The 26,825-nt window shown below is 39.2% G+C and overlaps 1 protein-coding gene across 4 annotated transcripts in view; it reads right to left on the minus strand.

Annotated features, from left to right (window-relative positions):
* The window catches only part of hh (hedgehog signaling protein), a 93,303-nt gene that overhangs the window by 57,717 nt on the left and 8,761 nt on the right, over positions 1-26,825 (minus strand). For 2 of the 4 annotated variants that reach the window (XM_069122683.1, XM_069122684.1), the window contains exon 2: positions 24,150-26,732. In XM_069122683.1, coding sequence (XP_068978784.1) covers positions 24,150-24,533 — 384 coding nt within the window. In that variant the 5' untranslated portion in view covers positions 24,534-26,732. The remainder of the gene's footprint in view (positions 1-24,149; positions 26,733-26,825) is intronic. The other 2 variants (XM_069122686.1, XM_069122685.1) reach the window with 2 other exon arrangements.

A 26,825-nucleotide genomic window follows, 5' to 3' on the forward strand; every position in this document is an offset into this window, starting at 1 on the left:
TTGTACGAATGTATAATACGAAGAATTTCCATTCAAAAACGCTGTAGATGAACGGAAATTTTTAATGAGATAAAGTTTGCATCTATTGCAAATATTAAAATGTATAGTAACCTTGTGTTGGTACTGTTAGATTGTAATTTTTAAAATGTCCGATTTTTTAACCATTTCTATTACATTGAATGTTAAAAAGAAGATACGTTTATATAGGTTTTTGTAGGATAAGTACGGAAAAATTCGGGATGTTTTCATCACTATTTTCATTTAAATAAATTGAAGCTTCTTTCACAAAATAATTGAAACTGAAAGCCGGCCCTTTCAGGGAGAGACGCCAAACTACAGAGTATCTAGTTTAATCAAACTCTTGCGGGCTGAATCTACTTGTCTGATTGCGAACTCCTGTATTACTTGACTGAGAAATCATGTGTACTGGGGGCAACTGCAGTAACATGAATTCTAGTTCTACTGTACCGTACAGTCGAAGTATTCGTGAAAGTTTGTACACATTCTGTTCATAGAAATTTACAATAAAATTCCCAGAATAAATATTATGAGCGTATAAATTATTTGTCTCGCTGTTAGAAAAATGTGGTGCACTTATACCACTTTCCGATTGATCCTCTCAATTAATTTATTTGTTACTAATAATTGAATTACGGGTATTTATGAAAATGTAAAATTTTGTAAAAGAAATACATAAAAAGTTGTAACATAAAAATGAAGTAGCAATCTGATAAATACTACACTCTTCTAAATTATGAAAATCTTTGTATGTCAGATCTCTAATGGATTTTTATAAAATCTATTATTCTAATACATATTTTGTAGCTTGATAAGTTATTTTGCATTTTTCAGTAATATTACACATTGCATATTTCACTACTCGTTGCTCAACCTTCGATTAATAACGTTCAACCGCATTTACATATATTTTACATTTTACGGGATAAGAAGCAAATTCTACAAAATCATAATATATATTCATATATATAATCTAACTTAAATTGTTGATATCATTCATGATTCTCAAAAATACTAATGCACAATTATGTTTTTTCCAAAATCTCTGTTCGTTATCCGTTCGAAGAACCTTCCACGTCCAACAGAATTGTACTCTAAAGTACGTTGTATAACGATCGTATAATGCAAATACTTCTGTGCGTACCTGTAGTGCAACGTGTAACACGCATACTCGGGCCAGCGAATCGGGCTCCCGAGCCATAATGCATTGCAACAGATAGGACATTGTGTTACCGCAGGGGCCTGTTGCTTCAAACTCAGTAGAGCTGCCTTCCGTACAATGCACAATAGGCCTGTAACGCGTATTATACAGCTATTTGTTTATTTATTAAGCGCGGCCCGCCGCTTTGTGCCACTAACAAGATCCATTGATCGGATCGGTCCCAATGCTACTGCCGCGAATAAAGATTTTCACGATTGCTGCTACTTTGTCCCTGTTTTATCGCCCCCGACAGAGACCGTCTTTGTTTCGCATGTCGTGGCTCTATAATTGACCTATTGTGCAGATACGGTGTAGGTACAGTGTAGATACAATGATGGGTGGACTGGATTTAATTATAACGTTAGCTAATTCTTAGATTGCAAGAGACGATTGATCGAAATGAAAGTGGAAAGTTGCAACTTGTATTCTTTAATTTATTTACGTGTTCACCAGTTACTTCTCGAGAGTAAGAAATTATTTTCTTTATTTTACTTCATTCGACTATTCGATCTTTTCCGGGATTTATAGATTAAAAATATCTGAATTTTTATATAAGTAACTTTGTTCCTGGACAATTCTTCAAATTCGATACTTTTTGATATCAATATAGTCTTGATCAATTTTGAGAGCTCCATTTATATTGTGATCCTCGCTCAATTTTCGCGTGGACACAAAGTTATCTATCAGTCTAGTCAATTTCTAGTAAGTTTTAACAATTCAATAAATCAATATAACTTTCATTGAAATTTTAATAGGTCCAGATCTTTCTTAGATTTTACCACCAACGATTCAATATTCCAACTGTTCTAGCGGAAAAGATTAATTTCGTGTCACTCAACATCGTTGAAATAAGTATAATAATAGTGTTGAAGCGAATAACATCACACTGGAGCCCAAGGATATTTGCAAGGAAATCGTTTCACTTTTCCCTGAAGCAGTCGGTGATAATTTGACACGAACGTATTAAACGCTGGAAATTTCGCAGGCGAAGCGTCGAACGCCCGCGGAATTACTTTAATATCTCCGACAAGCTTGTATCTTTGAAACCGGTAACCAACGAATCATCGAGGCGATAAGCGACGCTCCGAGCGAAGAAATGTCGCCTGCCATATCGCTAACGCGTCCGCGTTGAATTTCAAATTCGATGGATTGCGAGACCGGCTGCAATTTGCGAGTGTTAAAGCGCTACAATAAAACGACCAACGCTTTCCATCGAACAAGGCAATTAAGTCGAACGATTGATACTTTTTTCGGACAGAATAAAGATTCAAAAAGCTTCGTGAGGTGACTAAGAAAAATTTGTCTTTACAGATGGTTAAGATAAATAATCTTTGCACAACCGAATACATACTGTTAGAAAAATTTCATGAATTTGATTGTAAGTAAAGAGTAAATTGTTTCGTATAAGAGTAACAAGTTCTACTAGCGACGACTTAATTAAAATTACACGCGAGTAGATTTCATGAGAATTGTAAAATTGTAGAAATTGTTTGTGCGACATGTATCTACGATCTACAACTTGTCACCTGTCAATTTGCTAGGTATTATTAATTAGTGTAATCAATGTGAAATAAATTCGCGTATAAATATCTTTCAAATGATCCGTCAGACACGTCGATGCCGTTTTCTCAGCAACTTTAATCGTAGCTGAATCCAAGTCTTCTCTTTGTCGTAATTCATCGAGCGAATTTCGGAGGCGCCGACAGCGAGCGAATAATTTTCACACGGAGGAAAACATCGTCCGTTGGCCGGCGTCGATGACCGGAGGATCACGCCGCGCACCTCGAAGATCCCGCGGAATTTTCGACAATCAATTTTTATGGCAGGGAATCACATGTATGGCCGGTTATTACTGTCGAACGGTATGGAAGTCGCGAAACATTGTATTACATTCTGGCGGAGGTGTACGGTTACCACGACCCTTGGTTCTCTCGGGATAACAAGAAAGGGGTAAGGACGGTGAAGGATCGCGAACAAGCAGCGTGTCGGGGCCAGAGCGCGAGCACGACTCGATCGTCGCCCGATAAACCAAACAAGATCGAGCAATTTTTATGCCAGCGTATAATAGCATTATAAACATAAATATCGATCAAAGAGCCGATCCTCGTTCGGTCATGATCTCCTATCTTTCTTTTACTCGAGAGCCAGCTTAAATTGCAGAACGATCGAAGGAGCCGTGTAGCGAATTTACAAAATTAACGAAGGTATGCCGAGCCACTCCCGGCGGCGATAATGGCAAGAAATTGATAAGTTATACGAGTAGCAGACGTGTAGCACGACGAAGAAACGACGAAGACGACATCGATGACCAACGTTGTAGCAGCTTCAGCGGTGGCGATCGACGAAGAAGAAGAACAAGAAAAGGAGAAGAAGAAGAGGAGGAGCGAAGAGCGAGGGGAGAAACAATAAGAAGGATAAAAAAAGGAAGAAAAAGAAAAGAAGAAGTAAGAGCACGAGGGCCAAAGGAAGACCAGCCAGTGACGATCCTTTCCCACGTCGGTCATCGGCGACCTCAAACTGGTCATCGGATCCCCACGCTCGCTACGGGAGGAAGGAAGTGGTCGGGAAGATCGTTTTACAGCGAGAACCGTCCCATATTTTGCAAAACTTTCTTCTCCGGCCGCGGTCTACCCCATTCACGGACGCAACGACCTCGTCTTCCTTCGCGTGGCGTGCTTGGATCACGAATCGCCGATACGGGGAACGCGTGGAACGCCGATGGAGAACGTCGTTTGACAAATCGTTAGGAATCGCTTCTCCAGACGTGTCGCGGCATGCATTCGACTTGTGATTGTTGAGCGTGAGAAAATAGCACGTCGAAGAATATTTCCGAATGTTTTAAGGTGTAATACGAAGTTGTATATTTATGCGAATTTGCGTTTTCTTTTGTAATTCGGGAGATGCTGAGCTACGGAGAATTATCAATTCTTTAGTTTGCGAAGCGCAAGTGCAGAAACACGTACATAGATATATAGAAATGAGAGGAACAGCCATCGAATCTCATTGGAACAAAAGTTTTATATTGGAATAGGAACAAAACGAAAGTTTTCTATTGAAATTGGAACCAAACGAAATTTTTGTATCAGAATTGACTTGGAGATTCCTGCATAACCACTGAGAAATTTATAAGCAGTTCGTAAGTCACATCAACTTCATACATTAAAAAGTATACAAAGGCGAAGATGTTACAGACACGGCTTTTTTTTAATTTACCTTACAATGTATCACTCCTGTGAGGTTCGTATAAAAATCAACTCCATCTCTAAATATTGATACCCATAATACGTAGTGCACATAGCATACACGTAGAGCATATCGCTCGAGCACGACGTGCCCAACACGACGTCGAAAAAGCAAAGATTAGAAGGTATTTGACATGAGCACGCGACAGAAAAAGCTCGAGTACGTGTTTCGCTGTATGGGAAGAGGAACGTTTCTACAATTTTTCAACAGGTCGTGAAACATCGCCATCAGTCGTTCGCTGTCGCGTCGAGGAAGCGATTTCTCTCTGTCCGCGAGCAGACTGCATGATGCACGGACCTGCGGATTTTATGGGTTCTAAGTCGGATGAGAGGAATTAGAGAGCGAATGTCTGTCTGTGGTTGATCAATAGAGTACCATGCTCTTCCAGCGTGCAGATGCAACACGCAACCAACGTGCTTCGTTTTGCAAAAGTTAGGCGAGTCATTTCTGAAACGAGCTTTTCAATTTGTAACTATCAGTTTTTTTTATATTACGTGAAAAGGCTTTAAAATCGCGACTGGACACCACCAACATTCAATCATTGGCGTATCTGTTCCCGATCCAATATCACATTGTCTGAACAATACACAGTGACGAACAAGAGTAAAGAAATTGGTACAGGATAGCTAAATAATATGATCAGATATGATTCTCCTCAAAAAAATATGATTTTTTGCCGAAGTGTTTCTTAAAAGCAACTTTCAAAGTAGGAGGACGATTATGATTTCAATATTGATTCTCAAAACACTTCTGCAGAATTTTCATTCTCCAAGGGATTAATTTTTTGATTCTATGCACATATCGATTCCAAATACCCGATTCTTATATCGATTTTACAACAATCAAAATTCAATACTGTTTGAACCTCCAAAGTATTCGCAAAGCATACGTCACTTTGTACTCAAGCGGCGACCGATATCCAAAATTCTCCATCCAATTTCTAATTACACTCTAACGATTCACAAGAATTATCGTGAGATCAACAAATTGGGCTATCCATCGTGACAAAGTATACAAGAGGATTTTTACGATTGAAGGACTGGCGTAATCGCGATGAAGTCGTCGTGGCGTCACGTATCCGAGGGTTCGACGTTAAGCGAGCATCGACGAGGGTTTCGACGCGTGTACGGGGCTCCGCCATAGGGACGAGCAGCGCCATGACGTTCTTTTGACCCGTTTGACCCCATGCACACTTCTCACGATGCATTATGGCGGCCGCCTCGAGGCCCTCGGCCCTTCCTTCATCCTTGCCCCGTTGAAACTCGGTGGACCAACCAGATTACGTCTCTCTCTTTCTCTTTCCTCGTTTCGCCCGTTCTCTCGCCTTTGCTCTATCCTTTCTCCATCGGCTTCTTCCTCTTCTTGGCCTCTTTGTCTCTCCTTGTTCTCACCCGTATTATCCCACATATAATCGAACATGCTGTCAGAGCGAGAAAGAGAACGAGGCGAGGATGAGGAGAAGAAAGGAAGATAGAGAAAGAGGTAAGAATACCGACGGCTTTCGCTTCGTGCTCCTTTGGTGTCTATACGCATCCTGGTCTGCGGTTTCTACTTTAAGCACCGTGCACATCGAGATAACCGTGCCTTGCACGGAAACCTCTCGATCAAGCCGAACAACGACAGAAAATCGCGCCTGTATCCGGCTGTTAACACCAACCTAACTCAGGTCCGGTCAAACGACCGGTTTGAAAATTTAATTTAAAATTGTACATTCATTGTTACCTCTTTTGTTCGTCTAACTTTGCGTAGATTCTTATATTAGCAAAAATTGAGAAACTGATTGATCGAATAATAGAAGAATTTACACAGAGTTAGATGAACTCACAAAGAAGAGATAACAATGAATGTACAGTTTTAAATTAAATTTTCAAACCAGTCATTTGAGCTGGTAAGGTTAGCGTTAAAGAAATTCTTTCTTTGAACCGCGACCGTGCCGTATAAGACAGTTGTTACATCGATTTGCGAATAAAACTCAGCGGAAAGTCGTTTATTAATTTAGTCCAACTTTATTCTAACGCGATAGAAGAGTTATCGATATGTTATTGCTTTCGCCATTCGTGAATGGAGCTCGATGGAGGTTGTGTATTTTGTATAATTCTGCATTTTAGTTTATTTTAATCTTTGGTACCAGTGATTTCGTTTATGATTCTCGTGTTAAACACGGTATCATAATGGAGAATCAATCTTAAATTTTGTATAATCTTGAAGTCTCGTTAAATCAGTGAATACTTCTATAAATATTAATAGAATACTGTTTGATATTATGAATAATATTCGATAAGGTATAGCGAAATGCCAACCATAAATCAAATAAACCTATATAAAATCATTCATCTAGAAACTGATAGACCATGGAACTCCAAAAATTTGGTGCGTTAAGTTTATTGCGCGAACTAAATAATATTGGTCGTTCGCTCGATCCCTTAACGAGGTTGTAGCTCTTCCTGAACGATCAACGACACAATTAATCGGCAAATTTTACCTGACATATCGGGCTTCGTCCTGACAAATGAATTCCCGGCGAAGAGCCATTAGAGCGAAACAACGAAATATGATATTTGATCGAGGAGAACATCGGTGTACGGCTTGTCGCCTCTATGTTGTCTCTGCTTAAAGTATCGTATGTTTCGTTCCGGTTATAATTGCTTCTAAATGCGTTGTAAAGCTGTTTTCGTCGGAAAACATCAAATGAACTATTTTAATTAACAGCCAACTGCCTGCTATAGAATCTTTAGATGAAAAATGGCAAGATTTAAAGGCTATCATGGATGAAATTTCTCACGTCTGAATTTTTTCTTAACCTTGCTATTACATCCTTGAATTTTTATACTTCAATCTTACTCGTATTTGAATAAACAGCAAGTCTTTTAACGTGTTAATCGAACTTTATTATAGAATTTACTTTTATAGTCTCGTATACCAACGACGGTTCTTCTATATCTTATTCAAACTTTCAAGTGAGATATTCTTTAATATTAGAAAAATATGCAATGTTATTTATATCCACTGCAAACTATAATTTCTTAATTTTTTGTCGAATACCCATCGCGCATTTTCATCATTCAGATTTTCAGCTTATAGGAAATTTGAAAATGCAGAATTCCACGAAATGTGCGTAATATGAAAAAAAAAAAAATATAAAATATAGTGTCTTATATAAGTAGTATAGTATATATTATATATACAATTCATATCTCGTGGGAACGTAAATAATGGAACGAGAATGTTTCTCAAAAATAAGAATTCGCATAAAAGTCCTCGGTTCCATAGTAAAAGCTACGTTTATTTAACTTTATCGATTTCCAAAACGAGAAACAAATATACCGTATGTTTGAAATTTCATGCCTCCCAAAAAGTGCTGAAATAATTCAACGACGATTGTTAAAAGTTAATACTGCGACGAAAGCTCGTCATTGCTTCAGAAGCAACCGAATCTCCCTCGGTGGAGGAGGCTCCACGAGCTCTTAAGTCGCGGTTTCTCTTCAACAGCGATCGATCAAGGGAACCGGTCCACGGGTGAAAAGTCGATACTCGATAAATATCGTGGAGGATCCTGTAAACGCTGCCGGTGGCTGGCGAACGTTCGACGGCTAACTTATTGCCCCGGCGTCGTTTTACTAATGCCCACGCGGGATTAGCGTTCGCCTTAAAACGTGCGACTACCTGCCGTTCTCTTGGCCGACGCGCCGTTATCTTCGCGGCCATAACCCCGTAAATCCACGGGCATTTGTTTCCCGCGGCCGGACGTCGGGGTTACCTCCGTTAACCCCGATGCGATCGTTCATGCGTTTACAGCGACAAATCGCTGGCTCCTTCGTCTCCTTCCCTCTCCTTCTTTACGCTCAACGTTCCTCGTCTCTCTTCTGCTTCCTGCGAGCCTCTTGTCTTTCGCCTCTTTGTCTTTCGGTCAGCGGGCGAAATCGTTTTGCGTTGATCTTTCGTGACCGTCGAACCGATCCCTCGTGACTCTCGAGCTGATGCCAACGATTGGTGAGCGAGTTGCGAGAGCAAGCTTACGTGTACCTGTGTGTTTGTCGTATAATTTACCATATATAGTATATAATACTATATATAATTCACCATCTTCCCCCAGGGAATCCGGAGAAGACATAGTTACGATCTACTCGAAGTTGAAATTGAGATTTTGGTAGCAACTGGTAGGAAGTTTGGCATCGTTACCAGATTGTAATATATCTACGGCATAGTTCGAATGGACAACGTAGGAACGAATATAATCGATGAAGCGTTCGTATAACGATATATACATATAATACGACTAAACCTCGTAAGCTTTTTAGGCATCGCGATCCACAGATGGAAGTTATGAAATAGACGAGGAACACGTCATCTGGTTACTTGTGGCCTAGGTTTATTTTGGTAAATACAATTTTCTTGTCATTTAGGTTATTCAATTAACGTTGCAATAACAACTTTCATGTTTTATTCATACGTTAACCACCCACAGTCTTACAGTCTCTCTTGCCCGTTCCATTAGAAACCATAGGTAACACGATATCGTAGCAACTTCTCAAACTTCTCTGCATGTATACGGTAATAGTTTCGATAAATCCTGGATAAAACTAAAATTTGACATTTTCAATCGTGATAAATCACGGCAACCTATCCAACGCAATGTTACCACGTTTCGATATTATAATCTCTATCTGGAACACGTATCGATCCATTATTACCACCACTTTCAATTGGAAACCAGTAGTAGCTATACGATACTACAGCGACACCTCCGTATACTATTCTAGTCCTTCTAAAACCTCGATAAAAAATCAAATTTGATCTTTTCAACCGTAACGAGCTACACCAACACCATACTACCATATTTCAATATAATCTGTACTTAGAACGTATATCGGTCGGTTATTACAGCGACATTCGATCAGCCAATATAAAACTCCAAGAACAATGAACTCCCTTATAAATCAAACATATACCATTGAACCGGCGCAATAGACGTGCTCTCTCGGAAATTACACGCGCGATATTACGCGCGTAATATGACGCCGCTATAATATGACGCCGCTATAATATACGACGACAGTAAGCAACGAAGTCAGAAACGTTTATCGAGGTCTAAACCCGGTCTTCGATCGGAAACCCCTAGGTACTGGACGGCAAATCAGCATTCGACCAGGGAGAGACCCCGCCTCGAGCAACAATTAGCGTTTTAAACTCCGAGCTTCCAACGCGCGAGAGGCTAAGAGAAATCAAACGAAACAAATCTGCCCTCGCCGCTAATTACCATTGGCAAAACGATATTCGTATTATATTTCATACCGCGTGGAACAGCCATAACTCAGACGCTGGACAACGAACGACGTCGAGAACGGAGCCAGAATCGATCTCGAAAATCGATAATGATCCGAGTAGAAAATCGATCCGAGTAGAGATCAACTTGAATATGTACGTGTCGCGCATACAGGTTGTTCTATGCGATCGAGCAGAATTATAGTTTTAAACGAATAGAAGATAGAGAAACAGGATATTCCGTGCAATTGAACAGAGTCACTTATTCAAAGGAATAGAAGATAGACGACAACAACGTTTTTTTCAGGCGAAATTAAACGATTTCGAATGTTGTGTGATTCGATGTATTGTATATATCCATTTCAATAGTTCAACTAGTTAATCGAATCATTCTTTAACGAGAAACTCTTACGGTTACGAAAGTAGAAACTGATAGCAAAAACGAACGAGTTTCAGTTGGGTGAGTTTTAATCTTTGCAAGTGTAGATACAATTTATTGTAATGATACAATTTATTGTAAGGAAAGAACCAATTACAGGTATATGGTAAAAAGATAGATATACATAGTGAGAAGATATGAGGTCTGTAAATAAATAAATTATTATTCGAATGTACCTGTGCCTGGAAATGCTCAGACAAAAGATATTTCAACTTTAATTTTGTCAAACTTGATACATACGTAGATATATGAAGACTGTAGAGGAAAAACACGATAATTTACATATCGTATTTTTTATACAGAATTTGTTTTAAAATTCAGCAGCAAAACTGTTTTCTTATTTGATTGTAAAGCAAAACACGTTTTTATCCTCTCTCTAATTTTCCAAATATTGCTCGTCTTAATAATTACGTTCTCAACTTCTGCAAAATTTTAACTTGTCAGCTATTTTTACAAAACTCACACATCTATGAATCTAATAGATTTTTTCATATTAAAATCCTCTTATTTTTTCATAAATTGAAATAAAAATTTAAAAAAACAACAAAAATCTGGTCTTCACGAGCTGTTTGACATTATTCAATTTCGCCTAATATAATCTTTTTATTTTCTATTCTCTTGGAGTTATGACTTGGTACTGTTCTATGGGACACCATGTATGTACAATGTACGACGATCGATCAAAGGCAACAGATCACTTCAAACGGATTCGCTTGATATTTAATGTGAGCGAATTCGCGTTTTATCAAGATAGTTTTGATTGGTTATCTCTAAAGGCGAGAAATATCGCATTAGGTACAGCACGCTGATAAATCGTCGACCGATTGTCGAAGCTTGACAATCGTTGGAAAATAAATAGTCGCGGCTATGCGATCGGTCGTATTAAATAGAAGTCGTAAATTTCACGGACTGCAACTCGTCATTTTGAGCTGATGGACACGCTCGTTTTTCTTGTTTGCGTAAGCGCGAGTTATTGCACGTTGCAAGCGCAAAGTGCTGTTGAGACTGCGATTAATTAATTACTTTTGAATTGAACTGTGAAATTGCGATAGGCCATCAATGAAATAAGCCATTAACCGTTTCCAATCCTACGTGTCTTCGAGACTTTATGTATTATGTTCATAAATTTTGTACTGTTTACTTGTAGGTATTTAATGAAATTTACATCAAAATAAAAAATTCTGGTAAATTATGGGCCTACTTCTCTCATAAGCAAATAAAATCCTGATTACAGAGGCTTAATAAACTTGTAATGTATTTATGTATTTACATCTCCTCAATTTCATTCCATTTGTCAAATTTTCAATCAAACTGAACAATATGCTTTTCTAATAAGCAAACAAAATTCTAATCCTGGTACATCATTATCATAAAATTGTAACACATTCAAAAAGGTCTGAAGAGGTTCTGCACAATTTACGTGTCATATTCCGCCGACACTAAAAATTTTGGGAAAAGAAATTCGAGTGAAAAATGTCGCCCCTTTGCTGAAATTTTGTCCAAATTTGAAAGCAACGTACCTTTTATAAATCCAAACGAAAACCACTCCAACGTTAACAATAATATTCCAGCTAGAAAAATGAGCTCTAGGGAAATTTGCAGTTGGCGGACAAGCCTGTCATAAACTTCCCACGTCCAACAAATTCTCAATGGCTACGATGTTATTAAATAGAAATAATCGTTTACAAAGTACCTACTACGAGCTATCCATTTCGCAGTTCTCTAATCTAAATCCTAGAATTCATAATCGTTTAGCCGCGGCATCGGGGATGATTTAAGTACTGTTACTCGTAAAGGTTAATTGTGGATGTTTTGATGAAATTTACGATTCATTCCGGAGAATTATACCTCGAAGAACGGAGATCGTGTAGATAAACAGAACGAAGGAGTTACTTACGGGCGCATAAATACGCACGATACGAGAAAATATGTGACAAATGAAGGCATTTTAAGTAAGAAATGTATGAAACGTAGCAACGACTGTGCGTCATAGTTGTACAACACCGAGTTCGATCGTTTGACATTTTACTTCAACCAGGAACCAGTTTATCGATACTTACGACATTAATCTATCTATCGTTAGCAATGAAATTACACTCTTAAAAACCAGATATCTAAATAATAGGTGATCCGATACGTGTATAAATCATGTTATAAAATCATCTGATAACCCAGTTAGTAGTAACAGGTGGTAATTGCGTGAACATGCAAAAATCTTTCTAAGATATCGTTCTAATTTTCTAGACTTCTCAATTCATTTTTTAATGTTTATGTAACGTAGTTTATTTTCTGCTACCCTGATTGCTGCTTTATATCGAATTACAAAGAAGGATATCTGACTTGGATTCTTTGGTAAAGAATATATTGGAACAGTACGCCATATTTATATAACATGTCACGTACTGAAAAGGATAATGTTTATTAAAACATAATAATAAATTAAGCTTGTGAATCAGAATATTAACAATCTCTTGTCTTACATTTTTCTTTGGCTCTCTATAAAGTTTGGGTACCAGACATTCATTGCCAAAGGGTTAATACCGAAAGAAATAAAGAAATGCATCTTCAAAGTTGCTTCAGGGAATATACATTTCGTTGTTTAGTACAATTTTGACAATTCCATCGTTTTCGTTGCCTTATAATCCTTTTGCTTTTTTCACAATTTCAGGATATGGATATTACGACCTAGCACCTTTCGTAATGTCATAATCTTTACAAGCTCTGCAGTCAAAACTCAATAACGACAGACAAATATATTTAATTATTTACCGAAATTCGTAGCTATATAATTTCCCACTTCGCACTAATAAAATTTGCTTATCAAACATCAAATTGTACATTGTAATATAATAAAATAATGATACAATCCCACAGTTTTGCAAATGGATCAAAATCATCGTAATCACCAGCATTCGCCATTTGTCGTTAGAGAGTTAACACGTCGGAGCGAATTTCCAACGAAAATAGGACGAGTTTCAGATTCTCTGATGAAGGTTCACCTTGATTACGCTTCTACCATTTCTCGATCCTTCGACGAGAACGATAACGTTGTCGACGAGCACTCCTGGAGTCAGAAACATATCACGTAGCGCCACGTGCGCCTATCGGGTTACCTGGTTGGTCGTTGCCCGTCATTAGACACCCGGTGCAAGTCACTGCAACTTGCTGTAATCGTGATCTGGCCCCGTCTGGTCTTCTTTATCTCACAATCATGCGAATTACTATAGGAAGTACGATTATACTTGGCGAAATGTTGAGGTTATTCGATGTGTAATCAGAGAAAACTAGTGGATAAATTGTAAGGCAGAAAAATATATTTAAATATAAGTGTAATTATAAATAAGAATACAATTTGAGCTGGTCCAGATTCGCACGCTAGCTGTGTTACCCAATAACTGAAAACCCCGAAGCCAACGTCGCTTGTCTACTGTTTATGGTCTGACTTCGTCGCAGTCTTTTGTCTACGCGCTGTCGATGGCTTCAGTGCTTGAGAAACTAAAAAGACCAAATGTAGAGTTTTCTTATAAGTGGTGACCACTTCAACACGAAATACAACACGTTGCGAAATAAAAGCTATCTTAGAATTGTCAGAGAATTTTGAAAACTATTGTAGCAAAGTAGTTGAAGTAGTCTTTGGTGAAGTACTGGATATTGAATGATTTACCCACTTGTATAAATTTCTATTTTTATATCGTTCTTATCGGTAGTGTCGAGTCATTATAACATGATTTATCCTTATGTGTTATTCTTTATCTTGCATATATCTTGACCACCAAAGACTATAATTATAATACACATGAAATATAGGATATCTCAAAGTGAAGTATATACATGCATAGTTTCTATAGATCGTAGAATATAATTTTCCATTCTGCACGAGCAAATTATAAATTGTGGACGAAGGATTCAAAAATCTGAATCGCTAGTCTTCTATCAAAGCTCCGCGAGGTGAATTTCGATTTTTAATATTCCAAATCAGATTAGGAAGTTCAATACTAATGGTTATTTCAAAATAGCAGATATTTATTACAATCCGCTACAATTGACTGGATTTACGTATGATATACGATCGTGTTTTACTCCTTATCCCGCGATCATGTCAATTATCGAACTATATTACGGTCGCCCAAGCATAGGTTTCACAGTTGCGAAACGTCGAAAACTTTTCCGAGACACCTACCTACCTAAACCGATCCCGGTTATATAAATATAGATTGAAAGTTCTGCTATACTGCATATGGAATATATCCTGGTATTTTTGTAACTTTGACAAATTAACGACCAATAACAACGGAAAATTATTACAACCAGTATGACAATTGTTTGTAGTTTGATACGCCTTCTAACTCACAGCAAGTAGTTTCATTCACAGTCACAATTTTCTCTGGTATGCTATCGCTTATCTCTTTGCAATCGTATCGATTACGGGTCATAAAATTACGACCATTGACGTATAATGGCCATTTATAGCGTGCCTTGTTGAAAAATTACAGGAGCTGCAAGATTTTTTTGCGGATATCTAGCTGACACACAATGGTCTATCATGCAATTATTACTACTATTCGAATAACGTGTTCGCGCACCACTATGGTATTGCAGTCTTTAGAAATAAAGTATCGATACTTATTTGGAAAAATAGACGCTCATTGCGAATTACCAGGGGCGACTGCAGTTATGATTTGCTTTCGCGTGTTATTTCTTATCTCGTTTCGATCAGGTTGATTACATGCGTGAAGTACAATGTGTGTAACTACAATCGCAGTTGTGCTTGAATAGTTGAGCACCGATCATTATTCAGAAATAATAGTCTGCATCGTATAGTATCACTTTTCGCCGATAAATTTTCCACTGAATCATTGTAAAAATTACAAAAATACTATCTGTTACAAGACAAATGCCACTATTCGATGTTGCAATAAATTTAAAATACCTAAAAAAAATTGCAAAAAGGGCGTAATATAAAGGGAAAGAAAATGGATATACGTATGTGTAATAGGTAATATTTTTCGGAACTGGAAAATATCTTTTTTTGTAACTTTTATCTTCGAATATCACGTCTGAAGAACAGTTCGATAATTTGGTCATCTCCGGACTTTTAAGACACAGTACACGGTAATTCAGGACACGGTGGCTAGTTATATTTTATGATTATGAGTCTGTTATATGGTTATTGAATACAGCCACATGGTGGTCTAGCCGCGGGATTGCTTCGAACTGCTATTCATTTATAATTTATAAGAGAGTTAATGGATTTAGAATCTGCAAAATTTATGATTATCTAGAAAACGTGTCAATTTCCACAAAAAGGCTAACAAAACTTATCTTTCACTAACGAGTTTTATATTTCGCTCGTATTAATCGGATCCATAAAATGATTCTAATAACGCACCATCGCAAAGAACGAAGTATAATTTTTTCTGAATATATTCAGAGTACATATATGTACCCCTAAATCAAAAAGCTTCAGAGAATTTATAATTATTGATTAAATTAACGATAGATTATAACAATTGAAAATAGTAGCGTACGCTATCTTATTGCTGCTTTTTTACTACGAAACATTAGTCTCCTTTTAATTCAATGGAAATTTTCGTACCCTAAAATACTTCTGTAAAATTTCTCAAGCCTTCGAGTAAGTATTCGAGTACTCCAACACAGATATTGGATACGTATATTACAATCAAATAGTATCCACGTTTACATACTCGTTTACTTCATAAAAGAAAAATTCCAAACACAAACATACCCACCCATTCACAAATGTCTATCCGACTTTACTACCAACTTGAAGCCTCTCCTTGATCAGCTTATATTTCGCTTCTTTACTACATTCTTCCAACTTATTACCGTCGTTCAATATTTAAAGCATTCTCCATAGAATCCGCAAAACCACTCGTTTAAAATACAAACAAACGACAAATTCGATACCCAGCCATCTTTCACATATCGGAAGAAAATAAATCTCAATTACGGTTCATCGACATCAATCGATATCAATAACAATTAACTGGTTACTGTGGCTCGTTTAACCAACACAATTGACAAACGACACTGTGTATATTGAATTTCGATCGCACGATCGTTTCATTTATCACGGCGAGCTCGATAAAAGTGCGTCGAAACCGCGTTCACCAGCGCCGGGAAGATCAATTTCGATGACAGACCGATCGATATCGAGAAATCGAGGAATCGCTCCAAGCATTTACTGTTCATCGGCCGATGAGAGAGAGAGAGGGAGGGAGAGAGAGAGAGAGAGAAATAAAGAGAATTAGAGACGAGAGAGACCAGGAGAGAGGAGAACGAGTAGCACGGCCATTAGGTTTATTTGCCGTAATTGGGGGAGCTTTAACGCGCCAAACCAAACACCGGTTATGGCCGCCATAAACCTACCCACAATCACTTAGAGCCGGCGCACGGTACGCGCTTTTTCCCCTATTTATTCCGCGCGACCGGCGCTCCTAGTGCCGCGCGATCACCAGGACAGCTAAGAACAGGACGAAAAGAGGGAACGAGAGCTGCCAGCAATTTGCCGGCCTACCCTGTTTCCTCTCTTCGTTTCTTGCGTGCCGTTTTTGCCACGTTTCTCGTTACCCCCACATTCACTTTGTCGTTGATCGCGACAAGAAGACGGGCATAGTTTGAATTTGGCGCGGCACAACGACGATGGAAGATACGTAGTTTAATACCGTTGAAACACAGACGATCGCAGAGTTAATGAGACGCTTGTAGAGACATTTTCCCAATATATTGGCTGTATTACGCGAAACGTCTTGAAATTTCATTGGTACTGTGACGAGATTCGATTATCATGACTATATTGGCCAAGTTTGAAACGAATATAAAAATATATATTACAATTTACAAGGCACTTAGTGCAAGTATATATTTCACGGAGATCCCAAAGTATTTTTGAACGGCCGGTCATTATCCGTTACATTGAGAAGCCTTAATATTCAGCGAGACCATATTTAGCACTTCTTATGTACCTTAAGATAGCTATTTATGATGTATACCGACTTTTTAATGAATATACGTTTGCAGTAAATATCTTGTAATTTCTATATACATTCTCAGATTGGTTTCAAATGACCAGTATAATCATGACAGTCGTGTCTCATTACAGCGTTGATAAAATTTCAGAATGTTTCACCAATTATTTACGACGTTCTTACTTGTATTATGTGTTACACGTTCGTGCAAATTCCTATTTTTATCGATGTAACCATAAAAATGGAAATTAAACAGAGATTCTGCTTGATCTACTAAATACTACGACGAGTACTGTGCTTGAAATATTATATTCATTGTTGCGTATTATGCATTAAATTTCCCATACGTACGTAAACATACACGGTCCGATAATCATAAAGATATTAAAAAGTTCCGAATGATTTTTCAGACTTGCATCTGATCTTTGTCAAATTCCAATACTTATGAAACCAGATGTCTATATATATACATTATTACAATCTCGTTAATAGCTCGATAAATGGCATAACAGAAGGAAAATATCACAGGGAAACGACTAAATATAAAAATCTACAAGAATAGATCAGTCAGTAATCAAGTTCGTAAAGAAACCAGCATCGTCATGAAACACGTTTGATTTTTGCAACTTCACGTCGTCGTAAGACAAGTTGGACAGGACGAACGTCGAAGGAACATCGCAAGAACGTCTCGCTATTCGTTGTACTTAAATTTGTCGGTCTACCCAGCTAATTGGCCGGGATACCGTCATTTTACGATCGCGACCAAGAAGCGTGTTCTCGTCTGACACGAGATTCATGCTCGCAAAACACGGCGTTAACGAGCGGCCCCGGCAACTCAGCGACGGATCCCTTCACTCGGGAGACATCGATGCCTGGACAACACGGTTCGATCTGCCGGCAACTTCTATACATAGCTACTTACAGTCTCGCCGCAAATCAATCGACGCGTCTGTCGAGCGGAAAATCACGATTTCCTCTCTCGTAAATTGAACGATAGCTCGTGAAAACGTCGCTTTTGCACGTTTCGTACGTGACAGTTGACTGGTTAAAACAACGCTTTGGGTTAGAATATAATTTTCGCGTGATTTAGGATTTTTCTATGTATAAAATAGATACATACTGTTATCTGTTCTCTTATTATTGTCATATTACTATCTTACTATTTATCATGTATTACTGATATATTTTATATCGTGCTCGTTATATTTAATTATAACTAACGATAGTACCATATCAATATTCAATATAATGTTAAAGAAACGAAACCTAAATGGAGATTCATTTTATTGCCTACTAAAAATCTAATCTTTCGGTAAGGAATGTATTACCTTGCTTGTTTTAGATACAATAAAACGTACCTTAAAAGATTTTAATCGGTCGTTCTAGCTATTCAAATCTTTAAAACAAACACCGATCTTTCTCAAAAATTGTGAAGCTCAACTTCAATCTCATTTGTACATCTGATAACCCATCACAGCAATTGATACAATTTTAAACTATCAATGAGAAAAGAAAAGAGAAGCATGCTTGAGAAGAATATTGAAAAACTACATCTCCAATACCGAACTCTCGATAATACTCGACTCTACGATGTTACTTATCCCAGCTACAGATATCGTCCAGAATATTCGAGCGACGTAGATTAGCCTGAAAACTGCACGACGAACTTACGCGTAAAGAGGTTTATTTTCTAAAGTCGACCTTTATCCGGTCTTGAAGCAATATTTGTACGAGTGAAATCGGGAGTCGCGATAGATTCGGCGCCTGTTCAACGTTCATCGCGCCGATAAAACGAGCAGCCGGGGAATTTTGCGAAGAAACGCGGGTAAACACGCGAAACACGCGGCCTGTCGACGACGTTCGAACGACGGGGATGCTTTACGAGCGGAAACCGGCGCCGAGCCGTTCTTTTGTTCGCCGCGCCACGAAACGTGGGACTTACAAATTGGAATACAACAGGCCCAGAGTTAGGAGAATCGTTTCACGCTTCGCGGGGGCGCCAAGTGGAAGGCAAACACCGATAAAAACTGCATGAATAAAGCACTAATGGAACCACCATGGACTGAGAAATAAACATACGAACGATCACGAAACTTGACGCAGGTGGAAGAAGATCGAACAATTTCCCAGTGTTTTTTTTCCTTTCTACATACTTGTTCTTGGTCCTTGAATGTTTATTATCCTAACTTTACTCCCGTCGTAGCCAATAAAAGAACTTTTAAGGCAAAGTTTAAAGTACAGTGGAAATAAGCGATCAGGCATGTCAATAATTCTATTGTATCCTTCCGAAACTGAACAAGTCTTTCAATAGGAGAGATACGCTACTGAATTATAGCGCAAAGTGCTGGGAATGGAAAAATCAATAGTTGCTCTGTTTTTCGGTTTGTTACTTCGATCCAAGAAAGATTTTGGAGGTATCGTTTCCGACATTGAAGTGCAATTTTAATAACTTTATTGAATGTAATAATCAATATACTCTTGAAAGAGAAATTCAATATTTTTTAACAGAAGCCCATAGCCAAACTTGATAAAGAGACAGTTTTGGAAATATTTAAACGCTTAACAAAGTACTGGCTTTTAAAATTACTCGCTAAAATGAGAACCAAAAAAAAAAACGCAACTTATTAGAATGTAGAATTTCTACAAAATTTCAGGACGCGAAAATGCACAGAATTCGTTATAATGTGCAAAAATACAAAATATCCAAAGCGGAATATTTCTTATCATTTTTAACGAGTAAGACGAATCTCCGTTTAATTTCTTCTTTCATAAAAATCTGCAATCTGCTTATCGTCTTTCCCCTATGCCTTATGCCTTCGTATCATCTAAAAAATAAATAGTAAAAACCAGAAAGACGCTCTACGGACAAACCAGAGAATTGAGCAAAAGGACGCACGGAAAATTCGCAATTAATCAAAAACCAGACAGAAGAACACGTGCACATAGAATTGCATACATACACAGAAGGTAGGTTCGCATGAAATTCTAGGACGTAATTCGAGTTTCAACGAGTATCGGTCCTGTGTGCACGTGAAATGTATTCAAGAACGATCGAGGCAGTCTTATCGGGTGGATAGCGTTTCGCGTGAATCACCTGCCGACGTTTAACGACGTGCAGTAGCTAATTTGTCATACGGCCGTGGAGCACGGTGACACGCGTTGAAGTAATAACACGCGTTGCTGCGGTTAACGCGGCCGTCAGCCTGTACTTTAAACGAGAAACGCAATCAATCTCCTCGGGGAATCGAGGATCCTTGATATCCCATGCATGTTCTAACATTCTAATTTTAGCAAGATCCACTCGTAAAGTGCCGTGGAAAACGAGAAAAAGGATTGCAAATTACGAGCCTTGCGAGCATTGTCTAGTAATGGATTAGCTAGAAATAATAAATTAGTTTCTTAAAGTTAAAGATATGAATGTACATTTAGATTACGAACGTTGTTTGATTACTGAATTCTGTTTAAACAGACTATTTTCCGATAATGATACCCAGAAAGTAAAAATAGTTAAATCAACATAGAAATCTAGATTGTGAAAGTGTTATTCTATTTCGTTGTGTCTTGTAGCAAAACAGCTGCTGAAATTTATGTAATATTTAGTATAATGATTAATAGACCAATATTTATCATTCATACCATCTGAACAGATATTAAAAATCTCTGTTGAAATTCAATTTATTCCGTTTCGTGATCATTACTCGAAATAAAAGTTTCATAGATGTTCTACATTTATAGTTTATTTAATAAACGTTTTTGAAACATATTTGTACTCCAATTTCAATTCTTCGTCTGTTTCTGTAGAAATATTCAATCGCGTAAAAATTTGTGGTTCAATAATTATTTCTTTCATATTGAAATGTAAAACTGTATATATTGAGAGATTTGATTCCATCATTTACGGATTTATGTTCACGAGTTGATAACTCGGTGGAACGTCGGGCTATTATTGGAATAAAACCATTTTCTCTATTGGATAAAGCCAGCAGAATAAATCCATTAAGGTGAAATTGCAAGAACTACCGCTCGACCACGAACGATTTGATACGTTTGCCTTTTTTGAGCCGCTTTTTACGAAGAACGCCGCGATTAAATAGCAATTCACGGCCCTTATGCCATATTTTAAAACTTCAAATATTTGCGTTTAACATAGAACTTTTCCTATTTCATAAGATAATCCGTTAATTGTGAATACATACTCTATGTTGTAAAGTAATGCTTAAACGATTTACTTTATGAACTGAAGTCGTGAAAAACGTGATTGAAATTCTAGAATCTAATTTAATAAATAATTGACAATAGTCTATCTAATAATAAAACAAACAATTGATATCTTACGCCAGAAAATACATCGATTTAATAATACTAATCGTTGATAATCAGTCACAAAAATAATGCCATAGTGTAAAGTATATCTATTCGTGACTAATCGTGAATGAAATTTAGTCAAATTAAAAATGTTAAATTTAATGAAAATATGAGTCTCTTAAACGAAAGACAACAAAAATACTCATTAGAATGTGAACATGAGCATAAGGTTGTATCGCTAAATTAATTTATCATTTGCTATAATTAATCGAGATATACCTGAATGTACCTGATAATATCTTTACTCAGAGATCCTTCGTTTTTTAATGTATTATATAAAAAACCATTTACTACTAGGTGCATATATCTATATCATCGTCAATATCTGAAATCCAGCAGTATCCGATCTAATTAATCAAAACTCTTTTATCAGAGATCTATCGTCAATAATAGCTTCAACCAGTATTAAATTCTAGAAATAACTGAATATTTGGTGACCAAAGATTTGACGAAGAAAATTCGACGCCTAAATTTTTGTAATCAATTCTACGTTTCACGGACGACACATCGTAATTTCTAGGATTAAAAAATTAATACTGATATCAAACTAATCGTGTCAAATATTGACAGGATTCGAGTTTGGACGTATATGAGTGTGAGGCATATATTCAGAAGAGAAAATTGAAAAAACACCATTTATCATCATTTCAACAATGGAACGAATAGAATCGACGATTGCGGATCCACGATATATCCCATGAAATCCATTAATAGCAACCTCGCAGGCGATGCATTGGCGGTGAAAATATAGAAAACATATTTTCCATCCTTTTGACCATAAAACAAACGCAATCAATCACCGATTCCCGATTCATATTTCCTTTGAAATCCGCTGTTGCGTCCCCACGGGGCATCATACCGCCTCGACGATTCATAACCAAACCCGCCATACATCATTTCACTGAATAACCAAATTTCTCGACGCGAAACACGCCACGTTCCTATTCGCGCGTGAATCAGCCAACTATTATCGGATTCGAGGCGTAAAGGTCACTGACTGCACTTCTTTCTATAATCCTCTAGGTGAGTTCCCTACTCCTACGTGAAGCAACGCGATCGAAAGAGTATACCGCGTCGTTTTCTCGAGAGTATTCGCTATCGGCACTCGCCGAACCAAATCTACAGGTCGATAGGAACGACGATACCGACGCTTCAAACTCTTGGACGCGTCATGATTCACCGACGGGCTCCTTCAAGGACAATCTTTATCGCTGTCTGACATACGACACATATTATCGACGATCACCGCGGCGAAAACGCCCTCGACCAGAAATGACGAATCTTCCGGACACGGTTATCGAGTTGTCGTAACATTCACGGCTCGTTTCTCTTGCTAACCAAGAGAGCACGGTAGGATTTCAATTGCTATAGGTCTCGTCACTGACCTGTTCAATTTTATACGTAGCTCTAATAAGAAGCGATCAACGATTTCAAGATTACTGATTTGAAGAACTAATCGCTGATGTATTTCAATTGGTACATATTGATAGTCTTTAGATATTGTTTTTCGCGAGAGAATAAGAAGATTCGTAGGGGTTGGTTTAGGTATTGTCTACGAATACAGTCTTTAACACAGTTTATCAATTATTCTTGACCTTTTATAGTCAGAGTCATGTTTGACATTTCATCTGAACTGGGGCTCGTACCTCTCAAGGCAATTCCAAAATCTCTTCTTTAATTTGGACGAATATAATTGATAAAATATCTATATTGGAAATTCTACTGCATTTATCAATTCATTTATAATAGAAATAAATGTTGTACGTGTTAAAACCGAGAAGAATCGAATGAATTTAGAAGAAAAGAGATGTGTTTTTAAGAATGAAACAGGAGCAGCCATGTTCACGGTTGGCGAAAAGATATTAGAAACAGAACGTTCGAGTACTTTAGCTCCCCTGAAAACGTTCTCCTTTACCAATACCAATATTTGTCACAGATAAAATTATACTCAACCATATTTACATTGTTATCATCTCCCAAATGCATTCTTAAACCAAAGGGAGTTCCCACAGTTCGTTTACCGTAGACAGTACCGATCAACCACGAGGCCGCGTGAGAACACGTTCATCCATCGCGTCTCCTGCGCTTCGCATTAAAACGGGTAGCACCATCCTCTCCCAAACAGGGATTAAAAGCTATGTTATATACCGAGACATATGAAGCACTGATGACAAGCAAGCAATTAACCTTCGGATGGCGATGGCTGGGTCAATTTTGGCTCGTACAAATATAGCTTTGCGAGCTATATTTACGTATGACTATTTTATCGAATGATATAAGTCCATTTATCCATACTCCATTTATAGAAATCAAATTTTAATGCCCAATTGGATGAACTTTTGCTCGTTGTCTCCGTTTACTTGAACGTCAACTGTCATTATACGAAAGAAAAATCACTGGTATTATGCAAAATCAATAAATACCAGTTACGTAAACTCGTCCCTCGATAGGTTTTATAAACAGAGTTCTACGATAATCTTTTACTTCTCAACTAGATTCTATTATTGCATAAGAAGTCTTTTCATTCGGTTCTTTGCCTCAGCGTTGTAAAATAAACATCAGACGTTCGCGATAAAAATGAGCCAGCATTCCTCAAACGAAGATTAATCAATGTTTGAGAGCGTTTGTTCACCTGTGTCATCAGCCGATCGGCTCCGGTGCCCTCTTCATCCTTGAAGATGATGTCTGCGTTGTAGTTGGGTACGAGATCCCGGAACCTGGAATCGTGCCTGGACACGCGACCCTCGCTGATCCCGCTGGCCGGCAGCGTGTTCTCGCTAACGTTCGGCACATGCTGCTTGAACACCAGAGGCGTGAGTTTCCTTAGACCAGGACGTCGTCCACCGCCCCTGCCCGGTCCACAAGCCAGGACAAGGCCACCGTTGTCCAGCAGCGGTAGCCAAAGGCACAGTATCAGCAGGAACACCTGGAGCAGCGAGGGTGTCGTTCCTCGCCTCCTAATCGTGCAATGATTGCTCGCCTGAAGGCCGCGACGACGATGATGATGGTGCACCATAATCACGTGGCTCTGCCTCGAGGACGACCCTGTTCGGTCACTGGTACCTCGTGCACCTCGCGGACCCTGCTGCGCTCGTGTTTGTCGAGCACGTCGACGGTACCACCGAGTCCTCGCCACCACCACCGCCGCCGGGTATCCTCCTCCTCCACGGCTGACAGAACGACGACGACGACCTAGACAACGACGACGAGGACGACGCGTTTGACGAGCTGCCGGTCCTTCTTCTCCTCCTCTTGCCACTGACCTCACTCACGCTTAACCATAACCAGGGCATCACACACCTCCCCTGCACGCACTCTTATCACCGTTGTGACCGTCGTAGCTGCGTCTAATCACCACACGCGAGAGCCAAAATAATCCACTAGGATTACGAAGGATTATTACACGTCGATGGTAATCGATCGCCGCGATAAGAAACTATAAACGAGAGCCACTGCACGAGAGCCTCCAGGGGGAGATCCTCTCTCACTGTTCGACTTCCCTTTCTCTTTTTATCCCTTCTATCGGTGGTTGTGACATTGGTGTGTGTATGCTATCGCTAGTCAACGAAGGCTCGATGTCCACCTGCGGGTGGTGCGCGTTAACTATCACGCGTCAGCGATAATGCGACGATATACTGCAAGCTTACTTTACTGTCAAGTGTTTTCATCGTACATCAAAAATCAACAGGAACCATTGCTATGCTGCTTAACCGGCTAACCGTAACACCACACACCCTCGTGAGAAAGAAAATTTCTCAAACTACGTTCTCCAAGATCGAACCACGCTCTCCAAGATCAAACCACGCGCAATTGAATGGAACGCGCAAAACCGACGACAAACAGAGATGAAACTTTCCTTCGATACGATAGCGGTCCGAGATGTCGAACTCTTTGCCAGTGTACCCGATCGATCTGACTCACTTGACTGAACTCGATATCCGAGTAGTCCGGAAGCTCTGTGGCGCACGTTTTCCGGACGAGTCAGTGGTGGGAAATGCGGGATGGGTTTCAGTAGGTACCCTTGCGTTGTTCCTTCGGTCTGTTCTTGGGCAGCAGGGTGCCCCTCTTCCTGCCCCCACCAAGGTGGCCAACGGCCGGCCGGGCCGCTGGCGCTGGTTGCAGCTAGCTGCTGGCCCCCGTGGGGCTCTCACGGCCTCCGATCTTCCAGGTAGTGGGGAGATGATACTGGCCCCACCACGACAGGGCCTTGTAGTGCGCGTTAGCGACGTCACTAGGCCCCAAGAGTCTCGATTGGTCGGGGCGGGGCGTGTGCGAGGTAAACGAAGACAGGTGCACCACGCTGGACAGAGATCGAATTGATTAAACAAAGACAGGAATATATAAAAAGAGAGGGTAAGAAGGAGGAGAGAGTAAGAGAGTCTTTTCAACTTTCTCCTCGTTCGATTCGGTTTGATCGTAGCCTATCTTCTCTCTTACTTGTTCGCCTCTCTTCCTCTCGCTCTTTATTCGCCAACGTTGCTCCTTCCTCCTTCGAATCTTTCCGTTTCTTCGGCTTCTTTGCCACGCAGCCTGTCCCTCTTCCTTTTACGTACCGATCTCCTCTTTTGCCCCTCTTCGCGTTCGATTGATCCTTCCTTTTCGTCCTTTTCGTTGTCGTCGTTGTCGTCGCAACAACGTTCTACCTTGTTACTCGCCTCTCCTTCTCTCCTCCAAAAGGTTCCCTCTCTCGCCTTCTCGGAGGGGGACTTTACGCTCCAAGAAAGTACCGCGCGTTGCGCCAAGATTCTCAATGACCGTGTCTTCTCTACCCCCGAGGCGGCAGCGTGTACATCTCGAGACGTAGGGTGGGCTGTGACCTTCACTTCTTCGTCAAGTTTCGCTCTTCTTTACAATTTTCGATGTTTCATTCTTATTTTCTTTTTTTCTTGATCTTACTTCTTCTTTCCTCATGCCGCTTGTTCCAGCTGGCTTGTACTTCGCCCGATTACCACTTTTGTCACATTCCTACGCCGTGTCGGCAGACTCCCGGAATCTTATTAAACGCGACGCTCCTCGATTCCCCGAGCTTCTGGTGACGAACGACCTCTTCGATTCTTCGTCCATCTTCCGCCTGCAATCAAGCTTCTACTCGTGTGTCACGGTTATACACATCGGATAGATCGTCGTTTCTGTTTTAATGAAGTTTGAAAACGTGTGTTGTTATAGTAGATGGAACGAATTCAAGGACGGTGTACACTTGGAACATTCGATCCAACTGTGAAAGGAAGTGATCGATCTTCGGTTATAAGTGGCGCTACGGTTATCGGCTCTTCGGCACAGATAATCACGCCGCGAGCTGATCCACCTT

Source organism: Bombus flavifrons, chromosome 10 (assembly GCF_040668555.2).
Source record: "Bombus flavifrons isolate JBK064 chromosome 10, iyBomFlav1_principal, whole genome shotgun sequence".
Classification (NCBI taxonomy): domain Eukaryota; kingdom Metazoa; phylum Arthropoda; class Insecta; order Hymenoptera; family Apidae; genus Bombus; species Bombus flavifrons.